Source organism: Lagopus muta, chromosome 2, assembly GCF_023343835.1.
Source record: "Lagopus muta isolate bLagMut1 chromosome 2, bLagMut1 primary, whole genome shotgun sequence".
Classification (NCBI taxonomy): Eukaryota; Metazoa; Chordata; class Aves; order Galliformes; family Phasianidae; genus Lagopus; species Lagopus muta.
Window position 1 is genome coordinate 93089960 of NC_064434.1, and position 27517 is coordinate 93117476.

A 27517-nucleotide genomic window follows, 5' to 3' on the forward strand; every position below is an offset into this window, starting at 1 on the left:
TCTCTGAACCCAGTGTTTTATTGCTCTGTGATCACTAGTTACACCTTGATGCAATGTAGTCTGAAATAAATTGGCACTTACTACATAATTTAAAATCTTAGTATCGTACACCTTATATTGGCATCAGAAAAAAACAAAACAAAAAAACAAAAACCAACAAAAAACCCCAGAGAATTGTTCTTTTGGCCCAAGACTAAAAGAAAGATAAAATGTTCCTTTATTGGTGGCAGGTGAGCATTCATTGTGGAAGGTCCTTAAAAATAGTGAACAAAAACTAACAATGTAAGTGCCCTCCATAATTATATAAAAGCAGTATCAGGTAAGTGGCTCCCTTCTTTACTCTAGTCCTATGCTTTGGCACTTTTAGTATCCAAGTGCAAAGTAACTCCCTCATCTTATTTGAGGAAAACAAAAGTGCTCAAGTGTATACCAACTAGTTTGAGGGGCAAGAGGAGAGATTCCCACACACCATCCTCAGCTCCCACACAAACAGTACTTTTATCAAAAAGTGGCACTGCTTTCAGGATTTAGCACATACCAAGGAGTTTATAAATACTAAAGCTTTAAAAAAATTAGAATCATTTTCAATAAATAAATGACATCTGGTAATAGAGCTGCATTCGCTTTGCTGATCAGATATCTATATGCAGCATAAGTTATCTTTGTGAGGAAAGCAATGAAGTAGCAGACATGAAGTCCCTGAGGATCAGCAGCTCCGTGTTCAACATGTTTATTTTGCAATGCTTGTAGACAGCAGGGTAAACAATCAGTCCCAAGGCATCTGCTTTTTAATCTCCAAGCACAGCTGCAGACCACACAATGAATCATTTCTGTATCTCTTCTGTAGGCAGTAATCTGTGAAACAGAATTCTTAATAGACAATGGTGAGGAATCAGTTCTTCTAAAGTTGGATCAAGTGCTCCACCGTGTGTTAGTCCTTGGCATTCAAATGGATCCTTCTGCTATTCTTTCAATTGCTGACTGGGCAGAGTAGGTTGCGACTTCTGCCCCTAAAGTATTGTTGCCCATGGTACCATATGTTTGCTTCTCCTCATGGGCAAACATCGTCCTTTCTGTAGAACGAGGCTGCAAAACTCGAGGGATGTACATCTGAAATCACAAGCATTAAGGATTTTACTAGTCTCTCAGAGTAATACTGGGAAAATTTACTCAGGATAATCTTTTTCCCTTGCCATTCTTCTTTTCATCCATTTCCCATTCTTCACCTTAACAACTAAGGCCTTCTGCACCCTACAGGATGCTTCCTGGTGCAACACTCATCTGAATGTGCACAATGTGTAGACTGTGGCACAAAGACTTCTAATTCTACCCCAGTCTCACAGCCTTTTTAGCATCAAGGCAGAGACCTGCTGGTCACGTCACAACTTCAAAGTCACAAAGCAGTGGCAATTGACTACACCTGACTGCTGTCCAGAGATTAGGTACTGGCTGATGTAAGGCCCGTAACACAGCGTACAGTAGCACATCTCAACTACTCCTAAAGCTTCGGCCGAAGGTACTTCTGGAACACCACCTGGAACAGTCAAGGAGCCCAGCTGCAGAACTTGCTGGTCCCACCAACTCATGGGAAGTCCTACAGTCCATTCAGACTAATGCATCCTACACAAGCTCTTTGCAGGGTGAGAAATTAAGCTTCTCTAGGAAAGAGAATGTTAGTAACTTTTAACTTCTTACAGAAGATGCCGGAATGGTTCGTACATCTATGTCTCCACTTTCACCTTGAACGTCTTCTATCTGTAACCGGTAACAGGTGAGGGAAAAGGAGAGAGAACATTAAACTGTTAAGTCAAAACAATATTAAGGAATGTGAGCATTTAAAAACCTGCAGAAATAAATCACTGGGCAATGCCAGTTCTCTACTGCAGTCTCGTAATGAACTCGCCTCTAGCTTTCTTTCATACACTCCCATACTGCTTTCCTCTCAATCTTGCTAACATTGCCACACTTTCCACTGCACCAAATAACCCACCTCTACTGATCAGCCCTTGTTGGTCATCTCACTGTAACGCATCCCTGTAGACAGGCACTGCTGCTGACAAGGCAAGAAACAATCCCACACAAACAGCTGGCACTACATTAGGTGCATAGCTTGGTGCCACAAAGTGCTACCCTACCATCACTTACCTTATAGTTCAGTGGGCTCAGGTGCTTGAAACACGCAAAACAAGTGTAAGCCACGCAAACAGCAATTGTGATGCTGACAACTAGCAATGTAAACATTGTTGTAGGTGCTTTAAAGCCTAGAAAAATATTCAGAGAATACAATATAAAAATACACAGCAAGAAAAACGCGTTCTGTCTTCCCCACGTTCAGAAGCCTCATGTTTTTTCCTTAGAGGACCAGACAATCCACTTCCAGCCTCAGCTTGGAGAGCCTGGTTAAGTACAAATCTCTTTGGCTGGTAAAACTGCTGAACAAGCCATTTTCCCAGCTTTTTTTTTTCCAGAGGTCAAGAAAGGCAGCTGTAAAACTTGAGCGACAAAGCTCACAGATCCTTCCCTTCATCCCTCAGTCAACTATTCTGGATCTACTTCTAAAATGCTTTTATTGATGATCTGTGAAATGTTATGGGTAGAGTCTATTTATTAGGTGTGGTGATGGCACTAAATGGAATGGCTTGCAAACAACCAAAAGGAGAAAAGTGACTTTCACAGATTACAGATGAATAATAAGACTGTAGCTCCATTGCATACAGCTGCAATGATTACAAAATGGATTGCAGTCAGAGGTGCAACCCTGCTACCAAAAAAGCAAGTCTCAGGTACACATACCAAACAATAAAGCTCTTCTGTACTACTGGCCTTTTAAAACCAAAAAATGGGGCATTGCACTAGAAGTATGGACAGAACTAGGAGGAATCTAAGGAAAAGGAAAGAAGACAAAAAGCTGAGGAAACATGAAGGAGCCAGGTGGGATTCTTTGGGGTGGTGTGGTAGGAGCATGGAATGAACACAAAGAAAAGATCTAGAAGAAGACTAGTAAGAAAACAATTAGAATGAATACAGAGATTATTCTCCAGGTAAACTCAGGAAGTACTCTGAAGAAATTAACCACATTTTGCAGTAAAGATTATTCGAGTAAGTATTAAGGGGAAAAAAAAGTTAACTCATCTGTTCCTAAGTTTCTTTGGCCAGAAAAATAAACACCAGTTTGGTGCTTGGTGGTTTTTTTTTTTGTTTGTTTGTTTTGTTTTTAATAACACCAGCATGGGTAATGACATGGAACAAACAAGTTTTTAGTAGGTTATATGAACAGATCTGTATGGACTGGTTGGAGACAAAACAACAACAAATAACAGCAAATAAATGTTGCTGTTCAAACAGAAAAGGGAAGTGGAAAAAATATCAGCTTGCAAAAACAGTTCTTGAAACATGGGAAAAAACAAGCTTTCAAGCATACAACTACTGCAGCAACAGCTGCTCAAACCCAAGGATAGCCTGAAGCAGTAGTTCTGAGTGCCTCTTAAATCTACTGGGAGCTACCTAAAGTTAAATGACAGTCTGCCAACAGTATTGTCTAACTACTGGTATGCTAGAAAAACATTGTGAAGCATACTGATTTGTCATCAGTGCTGCGAGAACAGAGAAGATAAAACACAGGGCTCCCTTCCCAAGAAGTGAAATTCAGCTCCTTCAAGTGTCACCCTCATCCCTTGCCAAATGCCTCCTCCTAGGGGTAAAGAGCCATCATGAACCTCTTCTGATGTCAAAGCTGTTAGCGTATCACAGCCAATGCTATTAGTACCAAGTGTTTGCAAAATAAAGAACACTCACATATCTAAGAGAAATTATGTAAAACCATGAGTTTTCAAATCATAGAATGAGGAGGAGAGTCACTATCTCACTGCAGTTTTTCATGTGAAGTTTCATGGACAGCGTATAGCAGGTCTTAGTAGCATCATTAGCTAACATTCTAACACTTCTTTTCTTAAACAAAAGAAGCAGTAGCCAATTCACCCAGACTGATTATACAAATGCATGTAGTAAAGCCAAGAGCCATTTCACTAGTGAGAACTAGCTCTGAAGAGATTGATATATTTTGTGTGGAGGTTTTTTTCTTAATTTGTTGTAATAAGTCTGTCACTCCACAGCTCAATTGGCCAGTTCAAACTCAGTGCAATACGTAACCACCATAACTTCATATTTACTGGAGCAAAAAGAGAAGCCCATGGTGTCTATGAAGTTTCACGTGTAATTTAGGTATGCTGGCAAAAGAGGTAGGAGTATCTTCTCAGTGAGAACAGGTTATACTTACCCAACCTCAAAAAAGAAAAAAAATAAAGCCAGAAAAGGCAGAGAATTGGAGCTGCAAGAGCTTGATTCACCGCTGAAAAGTGCATCTTTTTCTCCAGCTTAGCAGGGAGGTACGCATAGTAAAGGTTGTAACGGTCAACCATGTGCTTCAGGAGCATATATATTAACCCTGGAAGGAAAAAAAAAAGAAAATCCAAGGAGAAGGGGGTTGCAAATGTGATAAAAGCAACAATTCTGCGAGGAAACCTGCACAAACAAAGTGACCCAAAATTCAGATACTAATGGTGGATACGGGCCAAATATGAATGAGATACAGTTGCATGACAGCAGTCTGCTCCTAAATTTGCTCATGAGGCAGTGCCAAGACCCCCAAGGTCTCACCATCCCTCCCCCTCTCCTCAAACTTCTATCACCCACTCCTGCTCTCAGGGTGCATCCAGAGCTCCACCCTACTGCTGGCACATGGGGTCACAGTGGTTGGGTAGAGTTGGAAACTTCCTTACACAGTACTGGTAAAGAGGAAAGGTCTAACAGCAGCTTTGCGTTTGCTTCTCAGCCTTCGATAAATTCATGTCTGGATTTCAAATCAGCTGTGTTTTATCCCCAACAAAACACTTACAGATGTGACAGTTGCAAATTACAGCAGCTCAAGTACACAGTAGCACATTCCAATATTTACAATTGCACACAAAGAAGTCTAAATAAACATAAACTGTGTTGTTTAAAAAGCGGCCACACTCTCCCAATAATAAGATTGGTGATTAAAAATTGTTCTGAAAAAATATCTTATTTAGCTAATTATACTGCATCTAGCTTTCCAAAGTTTTAGATTAAAAAAAGATTATGCCAATACTATCAAATGACTTCGTACAACATGCCTGAGAATGGAAATAAGTGTAGCTGTTGAAAGAGTTCTTCATACATAAAAACAATGTTTACGAACAAAAGATGCAATAAAATGAAACATAGTTCAGATCCCAGGCAGTGAAAATGGGCAATTGTCCGAGAGTTCTAGACAGTGGTATGTCTTCTGCATGCTCATAGTGCATTTAATGACTGGTACAGCAAAAGCAAAGAAATCCTCAAACCTACATAAGTAATTTAAGGCATAAATTTTAATTTTGTTTGTGATACGGTGCAAAGGAAACTTCCTAGAAAAAACATAGCTTGTGACTTAGAGATTTGGATAACTTCTGAAGGTCCTGCACTCCTAATGAGCTGGCAGTCTAAGCCAGCAGGGCTATTGGAGCACACAGTATTCCTCTTGTCCATAGGCAAGCCTAAGACCACGTGCCAAACAAAGCCTCTTCTGTCCTTTTCTCCACAAGAAGGGATGGAAATGTGGATCAAAGTCCTAAGAGTGATCAGCATCTGAAGAGTACACTAAGAAACCAGATCTGGGCCTTATGTAGCTCCCACTTGCCTCAGCCTCACCTATGCAGGGCCCACAGCTCATTGGAAACTTACCAAATGGGACAATGATGGGGCATGTAATGCTATAGGCCATGATGACAGTGAACACGCACAACATCCAGGCATACATTGCTCCAAATTCATATTCAAATGCCTGTTGCTAGGAAAGAGAAACAAAGATTCTTATCTCTCAAGTAATCTATCAACATGTCAGAAGTTAAGGTAGACAGACTAAAACAACAGTTCACCTTCTCTTATACCCTCCTAGGAGAGATCACTTATTTCCTTGAGAGGTATTAATAGCAAATATGCACTAGCATTACATGTTTTAAACAGCTATACCTACAGAAAATACATTACTACTTTCATAGCCTTACAGGAATTCCTCAAAGTTATTTTCAATTACAGGAAGCAACTACATGAAACCACAAGGTTAAAAGTGACTGTGCCAGACACAGAACCTTCATCTCACTGCATAGCCCATTGTATCTGTACTGATCCCTCTGCTGGCTTTAGCAGTAGAGAAAGCTCAAGATGCCACAGCTTTTGGCCATTATTCCCAGTGCTAAGGAAAGGCTCTAATACCTGTTTAATATTTTTCCTTTCTGCAGTGGACTTGGCCATTACCATGCGTATGGTGTAAAGGATGAGGCCAGGCAGGCGCAGCAGCTCCATCCCATTGCCAATAAAAGCAGAGGCAATCACATAGTTCACAAAGAACGCTCCCTGGTCAGGCAAAAAGACACATCTACAAGGAAATACATCAGTGACTGGAAGGCAGACAAACAAGTAGAAAGAACATACGCACACTTCTAGAAATCTCTCTCCATAAGGAGAGGTACAGAACACCATGAGAAGTAGCTACAAGTCTAATAATCTTGCTGAAAAAGAGTACAACATAACTATAAAGGCAGTACGTGCAGTATACTGTAAAAGTGTACTTTTATAGTGCTATTGCAAATTAGCCTGTAAGAAGACTTGCTGAGTCACACTGTTTGGATAAGGAATAAATTGCTCAAGAAACAAGACAGTGAGTCTGATGGGTGGCTGATAGCAGAAGAGAGCAACAGTTGATGTCTATTAGCAGCAACTTGAGACAAGATGAGATAAAATTACCCTACGGCAGCCTTATCTCCCAGCTTAGAAACTCCTAACCATCTTCCCATTACTGATCTGAAATAGCGGTGGGAAAACATCATCTCTTAGTAACTGCATCCTATTCTTTCCCTCCAGTCTCTCACAAACTAGCCACTGTGTCCAGCCTGTAGTCACAGAGGTTCTAATAACCAATATCTGCAAGTTTGCAGTACTGGCATAAAAACACTTGTATTTCTTAAAATCAGAAGTGAGTTAATGGATTTCAAGAAGTGCTGCAGCTATTTTGTCTCACTGCAGTCTTCAGGAGGATTTTCCCATCAATGACATGCAACAATCCTCACTACATTATCTAGTCCCTTCACCCCATCCTGTCTTTTTGCATCTCCGACAGAATTTTCAAGGACGTGGAAAAATAACTCTTCATTGAAATTTTGCATATGCTACCTAGCAGGAAAAGGTACGGATTTCTTCACAACAAAGGCATTTGTGTTGTCTCCTACTCTCACTTTTCTGGAAGTATCACCCCAGTGCTAACTTTAGTAAACACTAACCAAAATTAGACACAGATAAAAAGCATTTTAAATAACCTTGCAAGAAGTTGCTTAATACTTACTCCAGCCTAATGGCAGAATCAGACGACTCTCTGTCAAACAGCCAACGGAAGAAAAAATCAAGGCTGAAAGAAAGATGGCTAATGTGATTTAGAGGCTATTTGTAATTTATTGTGTAAAAATGCTTCTTTTTCAGTAGTTCAGAATACTATTTCAGCTTTATAGTTACTGACAGTCATAAGCTGGCAGAGAAAAAAAGAAGACGAATAATCAAACATCCACTTCATACTAAAGTTTTAATGATTCATTTTTAGCAACCATCATATAGGTAGGGCAAAGACATGCTATCCAGTTAGCTAACCACTGTACGGGTCCAAAGAAAAGAAAAGAAACCGTAACTGAAGAGTCAGGAAATTTGGCTCTTGGCTGTATCAGTATGGGCTACTTTCAACTAGAAATTATCTTTCATTGTCAAGAGATCCCTTTGCTACAAGAAAATCAGACTGCAGAAATAGGCAAGGCTAAGACAGCCTCAGATGAAAGGTGAACATTGAGATATTGTAATATTATCTAGTTGTAATAACTGTCATTATATTTAAAGTGTAATGACAAGATCACCAGACAGTCTGGAAAAGGATGAAAGTACAATATCTAAGTTTCAACTAGCAAACAAAGGAATATTACAAAAATATTATAAGAATATTATTAAAATATTCAAACATTACCAAAATATGGCTTTACCTAGTGAGACCAAGGGAAGGCAGAATCAATACCATGAAGATCAGAAATATGTAGACCTTATGCATCATTATTCTGTTCTCTGCAGATCTACCAACAAAAGAAAATTAATAAGAAATTCATATGAAAGCCTTCCACGCATGAAGAATTTTGCCCAAAGAACATCAGCACCCAGAAGACTTCCAGCTTCCCCTGCCATATTGCATTGCTGCAAGATACAACAGAAACGCCTTTGAGACACACTGATTTGGACCAAGCAGACTCTCAGTATCTTCTTGGGCACAGAAAATATTTTAGAATACTAATCCAGATGCTGGATTAACAAGACTACAGTCCTGCACTGCAAGCAAGGAGATGTGCACCCATCACAGCTGGTTTGTCAGCCAGTGATACTCATCTCTCAACAGTTTGTGAACAAGCTCCACACCAAACCTTATGCCAGGAGAGAGTAGGCAGTATGCAGAATGGCATCACCTCCAAGAAATCAGACACTCAGATAAGCTACTTTACTTGCCAAACATCAACACTTTGAGAACAACATGACATTACTAATAATCTACCACTCCTACAGCAGCAAGAACATCTTTCTAGTGACTAATTGTCACCAGAAAACTGCAGAGATCGCCATAAACAACTGATTTTCTTAAGGATGGTATCAAATTAGGCATTAAAACCACAGTGGCTTTATAGGATCACATAGCCCTTGGGCACTATGGGATCTATCAGTTAGTACAGCTATAGTAAGGCTTGAAATTAAATCTGCTATCGCTAGCAACTCTAGAAAACTTGTGATCAATTTAAAATGGCTCAAAGTTGATGAGGCAAGTGCAATTATCAATAAAAAGCATTGATGAAATGTATGCAACTTTGACAAGTCAACAGAAAATTCTGGACAACGTCTTGGAAGGGAATGGTACAAAAAATAAAAAGGATTTGACCCTAGAATCAAAAAAATGAACAATGGCTGTAGGGAGAAGATTAAACAACAGCAGGTACAACTGGATTCAGTGTGCAGTAACACAGGTAAACTGAGCATGAAACCCAGCACACGAATCAAGAGCTCCACCAGGTTAGCAGCACATCACCTGACACCTATGGGTGGCCTGGTTGTACCTGGAAAATCTTATGTCAACAGACCTGACAGGCTGTGGTCCTGCAGGCCTTCTCAGATCACCACTAGCAATATCCAACAGCACAGATTTGTGCACTGTTACATCCAGGTCATGCAAAATAACAATGATGGCTTTCTTATAAGTAGCTGTCAGTAGCTGGAGCCCTCAAAATAGGATTTGAGACCCCAGTGTTCTCAGCCTTAGGGGATCAAAACCCCCCACTTTTTACCTTCCTAGAGAACGACCTCAGGGAGATTTGAGGTACTAACCATGCTCCCTGTTGAAGGAGTATTTTTTTTCTAATTAAGCTTTAAACACAAAGTGTGTGTGAAGGGGGAGCAAAAGTGAATCATCTGGTTGGTTTTGTACTTAATACTACAAGTAGAATAACTCCAAAACATTGGTTACAATATTAGAAAGAGAAGAAAAGATGATATTCCCTGCTACAAGAACTCCACAGACTTAAAAAAACAAAACAAAACAAAACCAACACCATAAACAGTTGAGTGCTTCTCCTTTTTTTTTTTTTTTTTTTTTTTTTTTAAATCAGTAATTCAGCTGATAAGGCCAAAACAGTGGAAGATTTTGCTTACTTTGTCCAGTGGGACTCCAGCAATGTTGAATAATAAACAATTGTTGGCAGCAAAGCTGAGAAGGACCAGAGCAAGAGTGTTGGGAAGAACTGACTGATGATAGGATTCTGATGGAAATAAATAAAAAAAAAGAGGGTGGAGTAAATGTTAAAGGCATTTTAATACAGCTGTGCTAGAACAGAGGCTGCAATAATCAGCTTTTTGTAGATAGTCAGCAGATCACACTAAGGCAATCTTTTTGAGATTCAAGTTTGAATCTGAATAAGTTCAAAATGAGCTAGAGCTCAGCTCTTGTGTGCAAGACAAGAAACAGGAGCAGGACTGGGGATTGAATTCCATGAGGATGAAGTCTGACAAGCAGTTTTTAGGTCGTACACGCAAGCTTTTGGAAATATCTAAAATGAACAATTTGTAAGAGATTTTAGCTGAAATTAGACGTATAATGGCATCCTGGTTTTCAATCTGGTAAGCAAAACAAACCATGGCATTTCTTCAGAGCTTAAAATCTGAATTCCCATCTTCTCATGCTAAAAATCTAAATATAAGTTGGATACAAAACTGGCAAATGTTTCAGATTCTCAACATTTTAAATGTAGTAAAAACTACAATCCAAAGATACGAGTAAATATAAGATTGATAATAATATAAAGTTTCAGATGAAAATATTCAGCCAATCAAGGAACAAAAGAGGAGGAACCAGGGACTGATTCTGGACATACGTGTGTGTGTGTGTGTGTGTGTGTGTGTGTGTGGGTGGGTGGGTGGGTGGGTGTGGGTGTGTGGGTGTTTTGTAAGTCAGCAGCTACACAAAACACTTCTGAAAATTTCAACAGATTTAGCCTGTATACATTGATTTTGTTTTTTTAAACCATACATCCATCCCTTTAATAACATCTTGTCCTATATACAGCTATATCCAAACACGGTGATACTCACATTAAGGTAGTGAATAGGTTTAGTGACATTGAACTTGTCCATGGTTGATATGATTATGGATGGAGTAGTAAGAAAGAACAGCAAAATAAGAAGAGACAAATTAATGCACCACCATCTGACCCACCAGTTCAGCCCACGCACCGAAAGATTATTCCTGAAAAAAAAAAAAAAAAAAAAAAAAACCAAAAAAAAGCAGTAAGCATTTGCTGCTAAAAGTACATATTACCTGTCAAGTGACAGGTGGCACTGCTTTTTCATATTCTCTACGTTGTATGAACAAAGCACTTCATTTGTACAAACAAGATACATAAACAAAGTTCCAGTTGTTAATAGAAATAAGAAAAGTTGCAGTGGTTTCATTAAGTGATAACATAGCTTGCGCATGCAGGAGAACTTCTTCAGTCTTTTATAACACCTAAACACAATGTTCAAAGTAGTTAAGACCTGGGATGTAGCAATTTTTTGTTCTGCACCTACGTATTAAACTGAGAAAGTTAAAACAAGAGACTGAAACTATATGAAGAACAGCTCTCAGAGGCAGAATCTACCAAGATGCTGTGATTTGAAAAGTAAGGAAAAAACATCCAACTGAATCCACAGCAAAATCTGGTCTTAAACAGGCAGTGTTCTTAATATTTCCTGAAACAATTCCCCAAAGGAACAGAACGATTTGAGCCTCAGCCAAAGCCAAGCATTTAAAGTAGACAAAACAGGGACAGAGAGGCTCTTTATCACCCCCAGCAATGACAACTATCATGTTGAACCCACAGCAAATCACTGTTTCTCCTCTTCTTCACGGGGAAAAAACAAACACATTTTTTTGTGCCTAACTTGCAACAGAGATGCCACAACTAATCTATTGTCACATAAACTGAGCATTATATTGATTGAATCTTAAGTTACTTATGAAGCAACTAGAAAATGTTTGGTCATTTCTAGCCTGTAAGCACAACAAAAGATAGCACAGAAACAGCCCGATTCAAAATTATGTATTTTCATCACTCTCTCCTGTCTGTGATGGGTAAAGTTACTGGATCACTCAAAAGATACTGGCAGACAGACCACAGTTCACACAGTGGATCAGGCTATATTTGTCCTGCAGCACATGAAAAAAAAAAGATACACACCTATACAAACTTGGAGAATACTCCATTCTAACACCAAATTCCTCACCTCAGACCTCAGCAACAGTTACACACGATTGCCAAAAGACAGAACTGCTGAGGTACAGAGTGATGAATATTTTTTATTTATTTATGTATCTATTTATTTATTTCATGTTAACAGAAAAAGCAGATGCCAGAACTTTGGGGTAGCAAAACCCTAATCAGCCTCTGAGAGGTGTCCCCAAGGTGAAAGAAGAACACCATTAATAGAAATAAGAATTTACATCAGTCTCATTTCTGGGTTAGAGGAAAAAAATAAAATAAAATACAGACCCTTTCTTCTGTCCCTATTCTAAACCTAAAGTATTATAAATAAAATGGATAGAAGACAGGAATCTTACCAACATATATTCTCAGGATAGGTAGCATATTTAACCTCCCAGTTTGTTACGCACAATTCCTTGCTGTAGGATGATGGCTGGGGTTCTCCCTTACACTTAATACTCCGACATTTGCAGGCATTGAAGTCCTTAAGGATACTGCAAGGAGGAAAACAAATAGGATTATTCCAAATTACTACACCTGAAAATGCTGAAGGAACACTGCCCATAGCACTAAAAGGCATTTTTTTTTTCTTTTAATAACCAGAGATCAAGACAGTGTTCAGATAACGTTGTAACTTCATCTCGTGCATGCAGTGACCATTAGATACAGTTATTAACAGAAGCCTTTGGTACCTAACAAAACTGGAAAACAAAAAAATAACCTTGAATCAAACTGTTCAGTGCTGCTATCAGTGCAGCAAAGGCTCATATTAAAAAACAAAACAAAACTCTGAGAGCATTGGAAAATAGAAACAAAGGCAGCCAGTACCCCAAACATCTCACGTAATTACAGTTGTTTTCAAGTCAAAGCAAATCAATCCTTTAATCTACATTCAGATTTGATGTTGGCATAATGAATTTTAACTAATTTTGATTTTTCACACAATTTTTTATAATGCAAGTAATATAACAATTTGAAATATCTTCTTTCACCCACTCCCAGAATATCCACAATACTTATCTCCTGAGTTTATTATCAGTGTACTTTAAGTTTAAACACAGCCAGAGTAAGTCCTTCCAAAGATTTCTCAGAACACACCAACAGAAATGCTTAGCATTTATTTAGACACAGTACAACTGTGTGTGTGCTGTGGTGCAGAAGTTCTCTGCTACACTAGCGTGGAAATAGAAATATATCATATCTGAATGAGGGGACTCTAAAATTCCTGGTTACGCTTGTTTCTCAGTTATGCTCATAACATTAAGAAAACAGAGACAATTAAGAAACCACACAAACAACAAACAAAGCAAAAATGACAAAACAGATCTCTACCTTACCAGAATGCAAGCAGGGACATCAGCATCTTGCAGCAAGTATTTAAGAAAGTTAATTATAATTCAATAGCTTGTTTTTTAAAAGTAAATAAGCAGGAATCTTTAGCACTTCCAGACACGCTACACAAACGTGAGCACCAGCACTAATCAAGCTTCTACAGCTATCTGATGCCATGAACTTCAGTCCTGGCTTTCTGCTTCTCCCATCCTATTTCAGGGCTCTGTGGAGCAGAGACCACTAGTGACACCGTATAATTTTCTAATCTGGTGGCTTCAACATCAAATGTAATCTAATTTTCCAGAGAATAGAGTTCACAGCAATAAAAATCTTTTCAGTTCTCCATGATTCAACTCAGAGATGTCTGTAATGCAACTCTGATGCGCGCACTGAGAAATTATCACATCCAAATTATAAACAAGTTAACAGTCAGAGAAGAAACCTCAGTGCTTATTTCTTCTTCCAGTTTCACACATTGAAAGATTATTCTGTGCTCTAAAATATTTAAATAGTGTGTAATATTTAATAAGTGTGTAACATGACAAGATCAGAAGAGGAATGCAATTCACTGCTTTTAGTTGGAGCCACACAAAACTTCCCCAGCACTTTAAATTCTTGAAACCCTACAGCCTAGACTTCCCTGAAAAGACAAAGGCCTTGGAAGACTCTATCACCAATGTGATTTGAAGGTCAAAAGAATGTAGAAAACTAGAAAGACTATAGTGAAAAGAAAAAAAAAAAAAGGCATGGTGTGCTGCATTTGTAACACGAGTATTGTTCTATTTCCTTCTACTCAACCTTGTGTTAGTAGAGGATTCCCACAAAATGTCAATTGAAAAGGACAGGTTACGTACATCTTCTGTATAAACAACTGGGTATAAGGGGCTTAGCTTCTGATACTGCATCTACACAAGAATCTACAGAAACAGGTAAGAGACATGTAACAACTGTAAAATCTGTATGAAGTCAAGATCTTGAGGGTCATATAAGCAACATGAAAGCAAAAGGTTGTGCCACACAATCACCTCCCATCTTGAAAAGTAGTCACTATTACCAAAATCTAGAGTATCTTGTATAAGTCCTACAACACAAATTTCATTTTACAGGCTTTTGAATCATCTTATCCTAGGTCATCTAACAACTTGTGTATTGAACACAAAAGAAGGGTTTTTTTTAAATATATACTCACACATTTATACACACACACACACAACATAAAAAGGCTGAGTGCAGACATTTTTTCCTGTAACTTGCACAGCAAGTGATTAAGCTTTCTTTCTACATATTTAAGGACACACAGTGCTGGGAAGTTAGGTTTCTTCTCTTTACTCCTCCCAGTACTTCACCAACACCAAACATCTAGAATCTACTTCTAAAACAAGCTCACTGCTTTGCCGAGGTTACTCAGTAGCACCCACTGTGATAGCTTAGTAACTACTTTTGTACATTACAAAATGGAGAAATCAGTAACCCCTTTCCAAGATCCAACTAATTTGGCCTACTACTAACCTAGACTAATGGACCCCACAAAGTAGGGATTCTTACCCCAGTAAGTACCCAAGCCACTTAGTCTCTTAGGCAATTAATTCTTCATTTGAAATATAGAGGCTAAATGCATATTTGCAGAAAAACTTACCAGTAAGCAGAGCAGAACAAATCCACATGATGGTGAAGAAGAAGAAAGGAAGAAGAAGCAACATAAGCAGACAAGCAACACAAACAAGATCAGTTGTACTATTAAAGTTAAAAGAGAACAAAGAAGATGGCAGATGAAACTTACTAGGTTGCCATGGATTTCTCTTGAAATGTTACAAATGCCATTCCTAATGGTTTGTTTTGAACTGCTTCTTCCTCTTTTGAGAATTCCTCAATCAGTCCATTTGTAACTCTACTATAATACTCCACAGCATCTTCCTGTTAAGAAATTGATGAGTGTTACATCCAAGCATCAGATGGCTGATACCTTCATTAAAATACAGTCTACACAAACCACGGTCCTTCTTCCTTCCACAAATTACAAATCATGTCACCACATGAAGACAAACAAACAGAAGGTTCTCTTGTATTTACTTTTTGCACTAAGGTTACACTACTAAAGTTTTGGGGAAATCCTTTCCTCTATTGCACAAGAATATGAAAGATAAGTTCCCTGAATAAGTAATTTTTTAAGCTCACAGGATGTTACATAAAAACTACTCGATATGATCTACCCAGTCACTGTAAAAATGAACAGATCTCTCACCCTTTCACATCCTCTCATTTCACAGCAGCAGAACTGACCACATGGCTTAGGGTTGACTTTGACTGGATCGCCATGCTTCTCATACATATGTTTATAGTAAGTCAGGCTTCTCTCTGCCTCATTTCTAGGTGGAAAAACACATCCAAAACATTTTGCAAGAAAACAGTATCAACAAGCTTACAAAGAACATAAACCCCAAGAGAAAACATTGTGTCAAAGACTGACAGCTAATCAGTCAAAGGCATTCATAAACCTTATTCTAGCTACTTTGTACAATTAATTTTCAAGCCTGTAATGGCATTGAAGAGTCTACACTCCTGAGGTTCCGGAAGAAAAAAGTTGCTATTGTATAGTCCAGAAGTAAACATATTTCCCTCTTCCCTGACCACAGCAGCAGTCTGCTAATTACTAATTAGTATTACTAATTCAGCAGCTGGGTTTTCTAATTTGTATTGTCTGACCAAGCAAACAATGACATACCAGCCAAGCCTTTAGAAACACATACTTCAAAACACAACTGAATCTGACTGAAAAGCAGAACAGAACTGTAAAAGCAGAAATCATTTCTAGTATGTGCAAGCTTAGTACTATTGGCAAATGTCAAAATGTTGATTAAGAACCTGCAAGATATCTACAAAATTATGCTAAATTCAGATAGATACAAAAACAAGTACCTTTTTCTAAATAGATGAATAAGCCTGGATACATCATAACATAGCTGGACCTCCAGCACAGCGCAAGTTGGGTAGGCAGCACTGAAAACGAAGCAATACAAGAGAAGTACACTGAATAAACTGTTTCAAAGACCATCACTGGTGTCTAAATGGTATCTCAATTACTTCTGAACAAGGTAGCACAGAGAGCCTTCCACAGAGACCAGCGTTCAAAGTTACGTTAGCATGAGATGTGCAGCATTATTCCCAACTAAAAGCCATATGGGAATATTTATGGGAAATGTGGAAACAGCCACATTTTGGGTTCTATTTTTAACATTAGCTAACTAGTTCTATTGAAACATAGCATTTTTCATTCTATTCTCAATTCCTTCTAAGGAAAGAGATAGTTTTAGAAGATGATAAGAAATAGCGCAAGAGTCAAACACATTTCTGCCTGGGAGTTAAAACTACTAGGATAATTTTAAGTCCTTTGTTCCTAATTAAGCATGGAACTTACACGAAATGGCCTTGAATAGCTTCTTGTTTTGCATTTTTTGGAAGACCAGTTATAAACAATGTGCACTTAACCTGCAAAAGAAAAACAAGAAATCCTATTTTGAAAAATGGCATCAGTAAAGAGAGAATATGCAGCATCACTGCCTTCCTCCTAAGTAGCTGTGTTTTAGATGGGGAGAAAAAAAAAAGGTAGGATATTTCAATGGGAGCAGTACCTATTCAAGATAGCAAAACACCTGCACTGGTTAAAGGCACTACAATTTCACAAGGTCCTATTACTACCCCCACCCACCCCAATCTCCAGACACTTCTCACAACTCAGTGGTGATTCATTTGCAGTGAATTCTTTCAGTTATGTTACATTCTAGCAAAGAGGAGGCATCCCAGCAACTTGCTTTTTTAGCACTGTCTGCTTTCAAATAGACCTGGCCCATTCCTTCCCTCTCTCCCCCACCCCTGCCCACACACACAGATTGATTGTTTTCCAAACCCCAACACAGAAACTTACTATATTTTCTTCTTTATATGTGACTGTTTTCATGTGATGACTCATGAAGACAACAGTCAGAATCAGGTAAACAACAGCAAAACACGTGTGCAGCCAAAGAAGATTGTTACTGTTGGACAAAACATTATGAACATGAGAAGCAGGAAGAACTAATTATCCTACCGATACACATAGTCATCAAAATGCTAAGCAGATTAAAACCTTTCTGTAAACACAAAACAACAAAAAAGGTAGTAACTGATAAACACTCATGCACATACGGATCCTTGGACAGGCATTAGGGTTACCCAATACATTTTACAGTGCACAATTAATGAAGGTGCAAGACAAACAGCTGATTTTAGGCGACACTGAGCTTATGCCTTTGCATTCAGATGACTAATTGGAAGCTCCACGATATTAGCCAAGGTACTTTTCATTGGTCAGTGGTTACTGTGCTAAACGCATAACCGAACTCCCCTTGAATACAACCCTTATCCAAACCAGAAACATCCTAATACAGAGGCTAAACCCCACTTTCCCGATGGCTCCTTCCTCCAAACCTAAACACAGAAAAGTGTTCTGTATGCAGCTCTTCAGTTTTGAGATGAGTACTACTAATAACATAAAATACAGGAACCTATTTTGCAGATAAAAACCCAACCGAACAACAAAATCCTCACTAGCTACAAGGAATCATAACAGTTAGATAAAAGCAAAGTGCATTGGCAAATATTCTATTGGACACTACAGAATGGATAGAGAAGTTTTGAACAATGATATAAAAGAAAAGCCGTACAGATTAGTATTGCAACCATTTTTACAGACTTTTTTTTTTAAATGAAGTTACTTGAATTGTGAACTCAAATGGGAGAGACATTCACAAATCTGGTTCAAGAGAATTTAAGTTATCTGAGTTGCACATTACAGTAAAGCTGTCAGCTTTGTTTTCCTTTCCACAACACAGTTTCTTCTGGCATAGGTATTTCTCAAAACAATATTGTTAGATGTGCAATCATTAGCCAAGACAAACAGGTGGTAAAAAAAAAAAAAAGAGCTGGGAGAGTAGAAGCCAAGATCATAGATTTCTTATCAGAGCCATAACATACAGCCTGAAGGAGAACGCATCCTGATTTCAGTTGACAAAGCACGATTAAGTAATTCCTACCCTGAGAGCCACGTTGCAAGCATCAACGCATGTATTCAGAAACTATGGCAGGAAACAGACATCAGCATAAAAGTACCTTCCAAGATTCACTCACCCAGTTTCTAAGTTCTGTATAGTTGTTCTTCCAAAACTGTAGGGATCTTTAACTAAGAAGGAAAAAACACAAACCACATAGCATCATTAGCTGGTATAAAATACACCTGCAAACTAAAAATGCTTTTTTTTTTTCCCAGACATTGATCTACTTCAACATTAAAATGATTTAATCATAATCAATATTGGTTGGCAGAATTACATTTTAAAATTCACCGTAGAGGAGGGATAAATGAGGTGGGGGGGGGGAGAAAATCAGCAAATCAGTACACAAACTAAGATGCAAGCAACATTGTATAAGAGAAACCAGACAAAATATAAAGAAGCCCTCTGCCTGAGAGCTCCTGGGAAAAAAATCAAAATGAACTGATGAGTAGCAGTGTAAACCAAGATCATCAACCGAGGTCAAGCCTGTAAATGTGTACAAGCCTGTAAATGTGATCTTAGCAAGACTGATAGGAAGTCAGCACATAAGTACATTTTATGGGCTAATAAAGGCTTGTTATCAAAAACAGAAATGTGTTTAAACAAGATCTGCCAGAGTTGTGTTCATTAATATTCCATAGGACAGGTGGCAGACTAGAGAACACACTGTATTTGTCGAGTACCAGTCGATCAGGATTAAGACTGCAAGAAACATGAAACAATTCTTTCAGCCCGGTCAGTACAAAGACTCAGCAAAATGATTTGCTACTCAAACTGGGACAAAACCAGGGCAGAAGGGAGCAAACAAACAGAAGGTCCTGAATGCTTTTACAATGGCATTAAAGCCGATTCCTTTCAGAATTAAAAAAAAAATTCTTACCAAGAAGATCACCCGATAAGTTGACAGGTAATATGACACCAACAGACAAAATGCTGACAGCAACCAACAAGCAGATGATGTGACGTTGGAAGGTAAGGTAATGTATGGCATCTTCACCACATCTGTCATGAATCTCATCATCACTACATCAGAGACAAAAAAGCACATCATCAGTCTACTTAGTTCTCATGCAGTTGCTTGTTTGGGGGTTTTTGAACATACATTTTTTTCTCAGTTCACCCAATGACTTCCCCTCCAATTCCTATCGCTTCTCAACACCACTGTGTTCTCTCATCTATAAGTTTAACTGCTTTGAGTTTCAGAAGTGTCTTTTTCTTGCACAGAATCAACATACAAAAATTAATATGATGAAATTTAAGATGGAAACAAGTAACGTGAAAATATGCATGCAAGTTCCTTATATCAAGCTGGAAGAGGACAAAGACATCTGCCACAACTTTCTGCTTTAGAACAGCCACAATGGAAAGCCTACATCTCAAATTTTAGGGTCACCTGTGACAGCATTCACACATCTCAAGAAAGGCTTCCTTTGAGGATAATGATAACAGAACCACCTTAACCTTAGAATTCCTAGCATCTACTCAATTTCAGCAAGACAGATGAGTAAAGTATGAGTTCTTGAGAAAGGAAGGGACTAGCAAAAGGGGAGAAAATCTCAACTGCACTACTTTCTTGTTTCAAGGTATCCAAGCTAGAAGTGCATTTTTAAAAATCATTATTCACTAAGCTCCAAGAGACATAAAGAACCAACACCACAAATCTAGTGCTCGCTTTCTGGAAAACAACAGAATGGGCTTTACTTTGTCCTGCAATTCCAGCCCCAACTAAGTCACCAGTTCTCCACAGAATTCCTTGCACGGAAACCATGTTTCCTGCTCCAGGGCCTACTGGCTTCAAACAGGGGAACACCCACATCGTACCCTTTGAAGGGTGTAAGCCTGGAGCCAAGTTCTTAGCTCAGAATCCATACAAAAGGCCTAGATTCAATTCAGTTCACACATTGTTCCTATATCAGGAAGTCTCTGGCCTGTCAACTGAAAGGCAAGTGTATCCTGGAGAAGCATTCCTATATAGTCACCTTGTTTTCATGTTATTTTTTTTCCCCAACCCACTACTGCCCACACACTGGAGGCACCTGCAGCGCTCTTTGTATTAAAATTCTGTCTACTCAGGAAAGAAAAAAAAAAAAAAAAAAAAAAAAAAAAGGAGCACAAAAAGTCTTTCTTTTTTTTTTTTTTTATAAAAACAATTTTAAAAAGTGATTTACTATTTATTTTTTGTACTTACTGCATCCGAAAAGCAGCCGCCATCCAAGAACAAAAGCCCTGGAAAGAAAAAAGTTGTAGGAGTTAACATAGAAATACTTCTCTTAATTGGACAGGGTAGATGCTAGGGGTTTTTCTATTAAGCCAATCTCTTAGCTAAAAAGCTGGCAGCCAGATAGTCTGAAATCATTGTTTAGAAAGGGAAAAATACAGAATATACACACAGAAAAACACCTACTGCTCTACACACTTTCTAAAAGGTAATCTGTATGTCGGCCTTCACAGCGTATTTAAGATTTGAGGGGCATTACTTGTGTATTTACTGCTTGGGCTCCTTAAACTTATACAAGTCTAGATCCCATCCTCACTGAAGAGAAGTCAAGATTTAATCTCACTATGAAAATTGGTATTTCGTGCACAATTTTAGAATGGTGATTTTCTCCCCTTAAAAGAATGCTTTTAGAGATTCCAATTTCAAGGAGAAGCTGTATGAGAATCTGATACAAGTTTAAGATATTAACTCCAGTTAGAAATCATCTAGATTTAAAAACCCTCCTGTGAAACAGTACAGGAGAGATCACATCCCACTGAATGTTCTAGTATGGTTAAGAGCAAAAAAAAAAAAAAAAAAAAAAAACAACACATCTCCCTTGAAAGGCCTATTCTTTCATGTTAGTATTCAATTAAGAGACATTTTTATTCAATCGTTTCAATGATAGAATTGCTGAGTTTAAGCAAAAAAATTCTTCCACTACTAACTAGTTTTAGTATTACAATGTACAATGTACAACCACTCTCCTACTTGAGAGTTATTTAACAACACTGACACAAGATACTGATTGCTTATACAACAATAACTTGTCAAGAAATGGACACACTATTAATAGCTCTATAAAAACACAGTACATGATGTACTACTAACTTTCACACTGAAAGACCATCTGTACAGAAGTACAGACTAATACACTGGGCAAGGTGGAATGGCAAATTATAACAAACTGCATTATGTAGTTTATATCAGAAAAACTTAAAGAAATCCTAAAATACTTACACTGTCATACTCAAGAGCTTCAGGTGCTGATGAAGATGCTGATGAGTGGGTATATCTTACTCCACTGAAATAAATTAAATGATGCTTTCAAGTATCTTTCATAACTGAGGCTGGAGTTTCAAATAATTATTTCCACTTTAACAATTCTGAAGTAACTACCTGAAATAATATTAAAACACTTCTTCCACTTACAAAGGCAGCAGTTTTCACCTTGTAGCATATGCCTAACTATGGAAGCTAGTACAGTGCCTCACGTTCAAAAGTCAGGACCTGTAAGCTCCTGAAAAGAGAGTAACTGAACTAGAAATAAAAGCGAGCGTTTTATTGAGGTGTTCTTTTATATGAGTGCAGTTTAATACAAAACAGGTTTTTAAGTCTAGGCAAGATCAGTTCTGCAAGGTATTTCAGATACTCCTCATCACAAGAGACCAACTTGTTTCCCTCTACATCTCTCCCTTCAACTTACAGCCACTACTCAGAATTTCTCTTTACCAGCAGGGTGCCCTCCTCATTCAAATTCAGCCCTGTAGCAAGGCTAAAGACAATGAGAGAATGTGCAGCTTTCAATAGAAAGAGCAAAGTACCTGCTTTCAGTTTGTCGCTAAAAAGAAACGTTGCAATGGTGATGTGACATAATTACGGGATTTGTGGATGTATTAACAATAATTCTGGCCTAGGCCACAGTGCTATAGGAACAGGAACAGCCTACAGTGCAACTCACTGCTCAAGGACCTGCTTGTCCCATGCAGATCTCTACAGCCCACAGAGAAGCCTCTTCATTCTTGTTGCCTGAGTTGGCTAGATTAAAGCTGCCTCAGTTATTGCCCTTTTTTATTTATTTATTTTTGCACATCTAATTTTCACACGTGTACATGGAATGAGTCTAGAAACACCTTGAGCCATTTCCTTCTAATTAATTGTGGACTTAACTACAACTTAGAGATAGGACAAGGGGGAATGGTTTTAAACTGAAACAGAGCAGATTTAGGTTAGATAGTAGGAGGAAGTTTTTCCACTCAGAGGGTGGTGAACAGGCTGCCCAAGGAGGCTGTGGATGCCCCATCCCTGGAGGCATTCAAGGCCAGGCTGGATGTGGCTCTGGGCAGCCTGGTCCAGTGGCTGGCGACCCTGCCTGTGGATATTTGAGGTCCTTTTCAATCCAGGCCATTCTACAATTCTATGAATTTAGCTGTACCATTAAAACAAGCAAGAGTCTCACTTGTAAAGCTTATTCTCTTCGTAAGAGATGACCAGTTTTTGAACATTGAGACATCACCTCGTAGAAATAATCGTAAAAATAAAAACAAATAAATAAATCAAAAGCTCGGTTGCAGTTTTCACTAAAAATCAGTGGGGAATTTCAGAAACCATTTAAAAGACATTCGATTTTAAATTATTTCTAAACCCTTCACAGTAGAGTCTGCATAGAGGAGCTCTGGGAAGATACTGGGCCTGAATCGAGACATGCACAACAGTCAGTATCCTTCTGTCACAGAAGCACTGTAAACATTAATATGTAGCCACATGACTTGTTAGCAGACAAGCAACCCATTATCTCTCTCCCTTTTTTTTTTTTTTTTTTTTTTTTTTTACATCCACTCCCTTAACCCACAGCTGGAGAAGGGAATTTACAATGACAAAGGCAAACAAGCAGTTTTCAAACTGACACTGCAAAGAGGAACTTGCAGCAGAACATATTTCAAACAAGGTAGGAGGATTACATTTTTAACAAGTACACATATGTGATTACCAACATCTAACTGATACAAATTCACTTAAATTAAGCCCTGCTTAACTCCACTGCTTCCACGTTCCCTAGAAGGTTTCAACAAATCAATCTGATTGTGTATCTTTTTACCCTTCAGCTTCTGACACAAGAGCAACGCGTCCGTAGTCCCAGAATCTCTTCCTTATAATGGAAAACAACAATATTAAAATCTAGAAAACAAAAACAGAGATTTTTATATTTTATTTTGTAATCAGCTTTCTTGGGTGCATAAGTGCTGTTAAAAAAAACGCTGTCCTAAGTCTTAAACCAGCTATCGCAAGTTAATGGCCCCAGTGGTGATCACACTACAAACCAACCCAGTGGGACCAAAGGAGCACAAGAGCCACCTTCCTGTCCTCATTTATGAAGGAATCCTGAATGTCGTATGTCTGAACTGAATGCATATCCAGGTTTGTGAAAGACAGCAGTTCAAAGCTTTCACATATACACCTTTACTGTTCTCCTTTACTTGCATCCAGAACTATGACAGAAGACTTCCAATGCCGTTCTTTTATTATTTTTTATTTAACATTAATGTAACTGGCTGTAGGGTTTTAACCATTTTCTCCAGAATTATTTTATATCCTACTCAGTAATAAGTCATGCATTAGTACAACTCATAAAACCCAGAAACATTCATTTTTTGACTTCCTCCCAATATTTTCCTTTCTTGAAAGAGGCTAAGTAAAAAAATAATAATAACAATCAGTGTATTTCACAGACGTACTGCCTTATTTTTTATTTTTTTTTAAAAGAAGAACTTGCTCTGTAAGACGCAGAACTAACAAGACCTGTTTTCCATGCACATGTTAACACGTACACTCTCACCTTCCAGCCCCTCCTACATCCCATACCTGTTTGGCCAGAAAGTAGTGCCAGTGATGTAACTTATCTCATGCTATGCAAGTACTGAAGGGTCAGCCAGGATACATGTCAAGATTACCCAGCTAACTTCCGCATTTTGCAATAAATAAAGCTTTCTTACAATAACCTTCTCCCCAACAGGAAATAAAAGTTGAGATCCTTTTCCTTTATCTGTCCATTAAGCTTCATGCAATTCATAAATTTCAGCGATGCCAAATCCTCTATAGTCTAAGACAACCCAGGCTTAAATTGGCTAATATATTCTCCAGCTATTAGGAGGAGGAACTGACAGGCAAAATGGGTGCATAATGCAACACATAAGCCTCACTTCCTCAGGAAACCAGGCTAGAAATAATATTCAGAAACCCATCAACTGGCAGTTATTAAAGAGATCTGCATAAATGTGTCATAAGCATAGGAGGAGTACGGGAGTTGCTAAATAAATTGCAGTACTCGGTAGTTGAACAAGAAAAAGTCTTCTGCATTGCAGCTAGTTCTTCCTGTCTAGGCAAAGGTGCAGTGCAGAGGCTACCTTTATATTCAACCACAGCTTGGGAAAAAAAAAATTGACAAAATTTTATTAAGCGCTACTAAATAATTTTTAGGTACATCTTCTAGTTCTTACAGAACTACCAGCTCAGACCTCACATAGGTAGTTTTAAGTTTCCTCACATGGCTTTCTAGAATTTGGGAAATGTGATCCCTTCAGTCTGATTTTATTATCAAAACCTCAATTCTCATACTAATTTGCCAGCCTACAGCTCTTATTTTTTCTAGTGACTTAGGAACACTTTTGAGTTTGAGACCAATCTCATTAAAATAACCAAAAACTTTTTGGAACCCCAGGCCTGCCTTAGCAAACTAATCCATTTCTTCCTTTTATCCAGACTGAGCTTCTTAGTACACTACTTCTTTCACTGCTTTATGAGATCTAATTCAGACACTTGGGAAGTGACAGATATTCTATATTGCAACTTCTCTTGCAAAACAATCAGGACATTTTCCTCTGGACAAGCAATTTAGCAATTGCATTCCCTTACCAAAAGTATACCCATAGTAAGGAAAAAAATAAGACAAAACATAGAAGTTTGAGTTACCACTTCAAAGAGCACCTTGGCCCTAAATACAGACCCAATCATTCTGCACTCTTCCTACATTTATACATCCAACATTCAGTTCACATACAGGTGGGATGACTGTCACTGTTATTAATACCTGAAAAGTGCCTTGAAGTTCCCAGGATGGCCATAGCATATTTGTTATTTTTGGTGATTCTCAGAAACAAACCACTACCCGATAAACACAGAATCCAGCACAACCTGTAACTTTTGAGAAGGCTCTAGTATTTTCAATATAATAAATAGAAACCAGGCTTACAAAAAAGCAGGTGACATCAAGCAGCAAGACAGTTGGGATTCCACCGAAAGTTACTCCCTGGAGCACTGTGCTGCCCCGGGCAGTGCTGTAGCAGTACGTCTCATTTGTTGAGTTGAAAAATCCACTTCTATTCCAGGAATAGGCCAGATGAGAATCTCCAATACCCAGAAAGAAGAGAGGGCTCATCTTGTCTTTCCCTTAATAAAAAGAAAAGAAGAAACTACATGAAAAGCCTGCTTGATATTTGCATGATGTACTGAAAGAAAAGCACAGGAAGACTCAACAAGGAAAGAACTTTGGAAAAAATAGTCATATTTGACAATCACTTCTCTTTATCTGGGAAATACTTTTGCAATAATTGACAGACTCAGTTGTTGGCAGTGCCCAAGTGAGAATGCCTGACATCTAACTGATCCCATTTTCCACAGACACCTGAGGAAAGCTACTGAAGAACACACAGACCTTTCCATCATCTGATCTATAACATTAAACTACTTATTTCAGGCTGGATTCTGACTGTAGGAGTAACACAGGGCACTAGACACTCTAACACATTATAGCAGTTCAAAGACTTTGTTCCTAGTTGACGAGCACGTGTGACCATACTGGCTTGTAAAGGCCTTGAGATCATTAACAAAATTGTCACTAATTCTCCTGAAAAGAATTACTACACAAATACATTCCTCTTTCTCTGCTCTTTGGACACTGCATGTTTTCCTTTTTAACAGGAGAATTCAGCTAAGAGAACAGGCACAGTGACTACAGTACCTTGCTAACACAAAAGAATATTTTCATTTTTCTAAGAGAACAGCCATTTACCTCATTTTATTCAACTGACTTGCTCAAATTATTTAGTAGACAACACACAAGACTCAGCTACCGATACAAACACCTTTTAATCAGTGCATACAGCTGCCCACTTATTTTGAGACTTTCAGCTTCAAGCATTGCTTTTCTTGGACCCTATAAATGTGATGGTTCTTATCTATTTCAGACAGAAATACGCTCCATGTAGAACATGCTTCTGATTGATAAATTCATAAAGAAAGCATACCCCAAAAAGCTTTATCCTTTGGAATCAAAGACTGCAGGTCCTCATCACAGGCCTAGATGCACTACTTTGGGGATATCACACCTCTACAAGAAGGCCACACATGACAGCGCTATTCTGGAGGATGTAAATGAAAGAATATGATTAACCACAAGGTCTCCTTTTAAATAGAAACAAAACAAAACAAAAGCCACCAAACAGAACAGCTCGCATGGGAGAATGCTCCTCCCAAACCAGAATTTGCTCAGTGTTAGACTGCACAAAGCTGGGAGACAACAGGCAGCCTTTGTCCCAGCTGACAAAGATATATACACGATGTGTGCTGCGAACCTGTTCTTGCTTTCTAAGAAATTTAGTGCTGACAGAAGAGCAGCTTTTAGCACACTGCGGGACCTTCCATCACATCCATCGCAGAGACCACAGGTTAGAACGGTAGCAACGCACCCAGCTCATCAGATTCAGTGTCCGATTTTGCAAGCCTTTACTTTCAAACGAGGTAGCTGCTAAGAAGATAACGAGTACAGCAACACCCCCAGGTGGAGCTGCGCGGCTGCAGCCCAACGAGACCTCGCGGAGAACGCGAGCACCGCGACCCGCACTGCTCCCTCTGAGGGGCTGAAGGAAGCGAGCAGCACCCGCCGCAGCCCCGCGGCCGCCCCTCAGGGCTCGGCTCGGCTCGCCCTCTCTCCCGCCCTGCGGCCGCCCCTCAGGCCTCGCCTCACCCTCTCTCCCGCCCCGCGGCCGCCTCACGCCGCCCCTACCCACCCTCCCCCCTCTACCTTCACGGCCGCGGCCCCGCTGCCCCCCGCCCTCCCTCTGCCGCCGCACGGCCCGAGTTACCGGCCCGAGCAACAAGTCCCCGTCCCCGCGCATGCGTGCCGTCCCGCGCCCAGGCTGGCAGCCGCCGTGAGGCAGCGGGCGGGGCGGGAAGCGGCGGCGGCCGTTGGTCCCCGG

At 39.0% G+C, this 27517-nt stretch overlaps 1 protein-coding gene across 4 annotated transcripts; it reads right to left on the reverse strand.

Annotated features, from left to right (window-relative positions):
- TMEM63A (transmembrane protein 63A) lies at window positions 1–27517 on the reverse strand. 4 transcript variants are annotated; one of them, XM_048937923.1, is made up of 25 exons: window positions 27404–27517; window positions 26894–27066; window positions 26567–26680; window positions 25513–25709; window positions 23362–23441; window positions 21504–21567; window positions 20475–20512; window positions 19167–19309; window positions 18363–18414; window positions 17122–17230; window positions 16615–16685; window positions 16116–16196; window positions 15442–15565; window positions 14980–15113; window positions 12224–12361; window positions 10717–10870; window positions 9781–9887; window positions 8079–8165; window positions 7400–7462; window positions 6274–6436; window positions 5743–5848; window positions 4277–4444; window positions 2146–2261; window positions 1696–1755; window positions 1–1110 (listed from the first exon to the last, which is right to left on the reverse strand). In XM_048937923.1, the coding sequence occupies exons 4-25, from the start codon at window positions 25696–25698 to the stop codon at window positions 946–948; spliced, it is 2409 nt and encodes an 802-aa protein (XP_048793880.1). In that variant the 5' UTR covers window positions 25699–25709; window positions 26567–26680; window positions 26894–27066; window positions 27404–27517; the 3' UTR covers window positions 1–945. The 4 variants fall into 4 exon arrangements, with proteins under 4 accessions (XP_048793880.1, XP_048793881.1, XP_048793879.1 ...); XM_048937924.1 differs by having other exon boundaries at window positions 26894–27063; window positions 27404–27515; XM_048937922.1 differs by lacking the exon at window positions 26894–27066.

Excerpts from the sequence above, each read along its gene's own strand:
- TMEM63A (XM_048937922.1), bottom strand. The coding sequence starts at position 25,698 with ATGAGCCCTCTCTTCTTTCTGGGTATTGGAGATTCTCATCTGGCCTAT. Across the intron at positions 16,197-16,614 it reads GCTATTCAAGGCCATTTCGT|TGCTGCCTACCCAACTTGCG; the intron begins GTAAGTTCCATG and ends CTTCGTTTTCAG. Across the intron at positions 4,445-5,742 it reads CCCCATCATTGTCCCATTTG|GGTTAATATATATGCTCCTG; the intron begins GTAAGTTTCCAA and ends TTTTCCTTCCAG.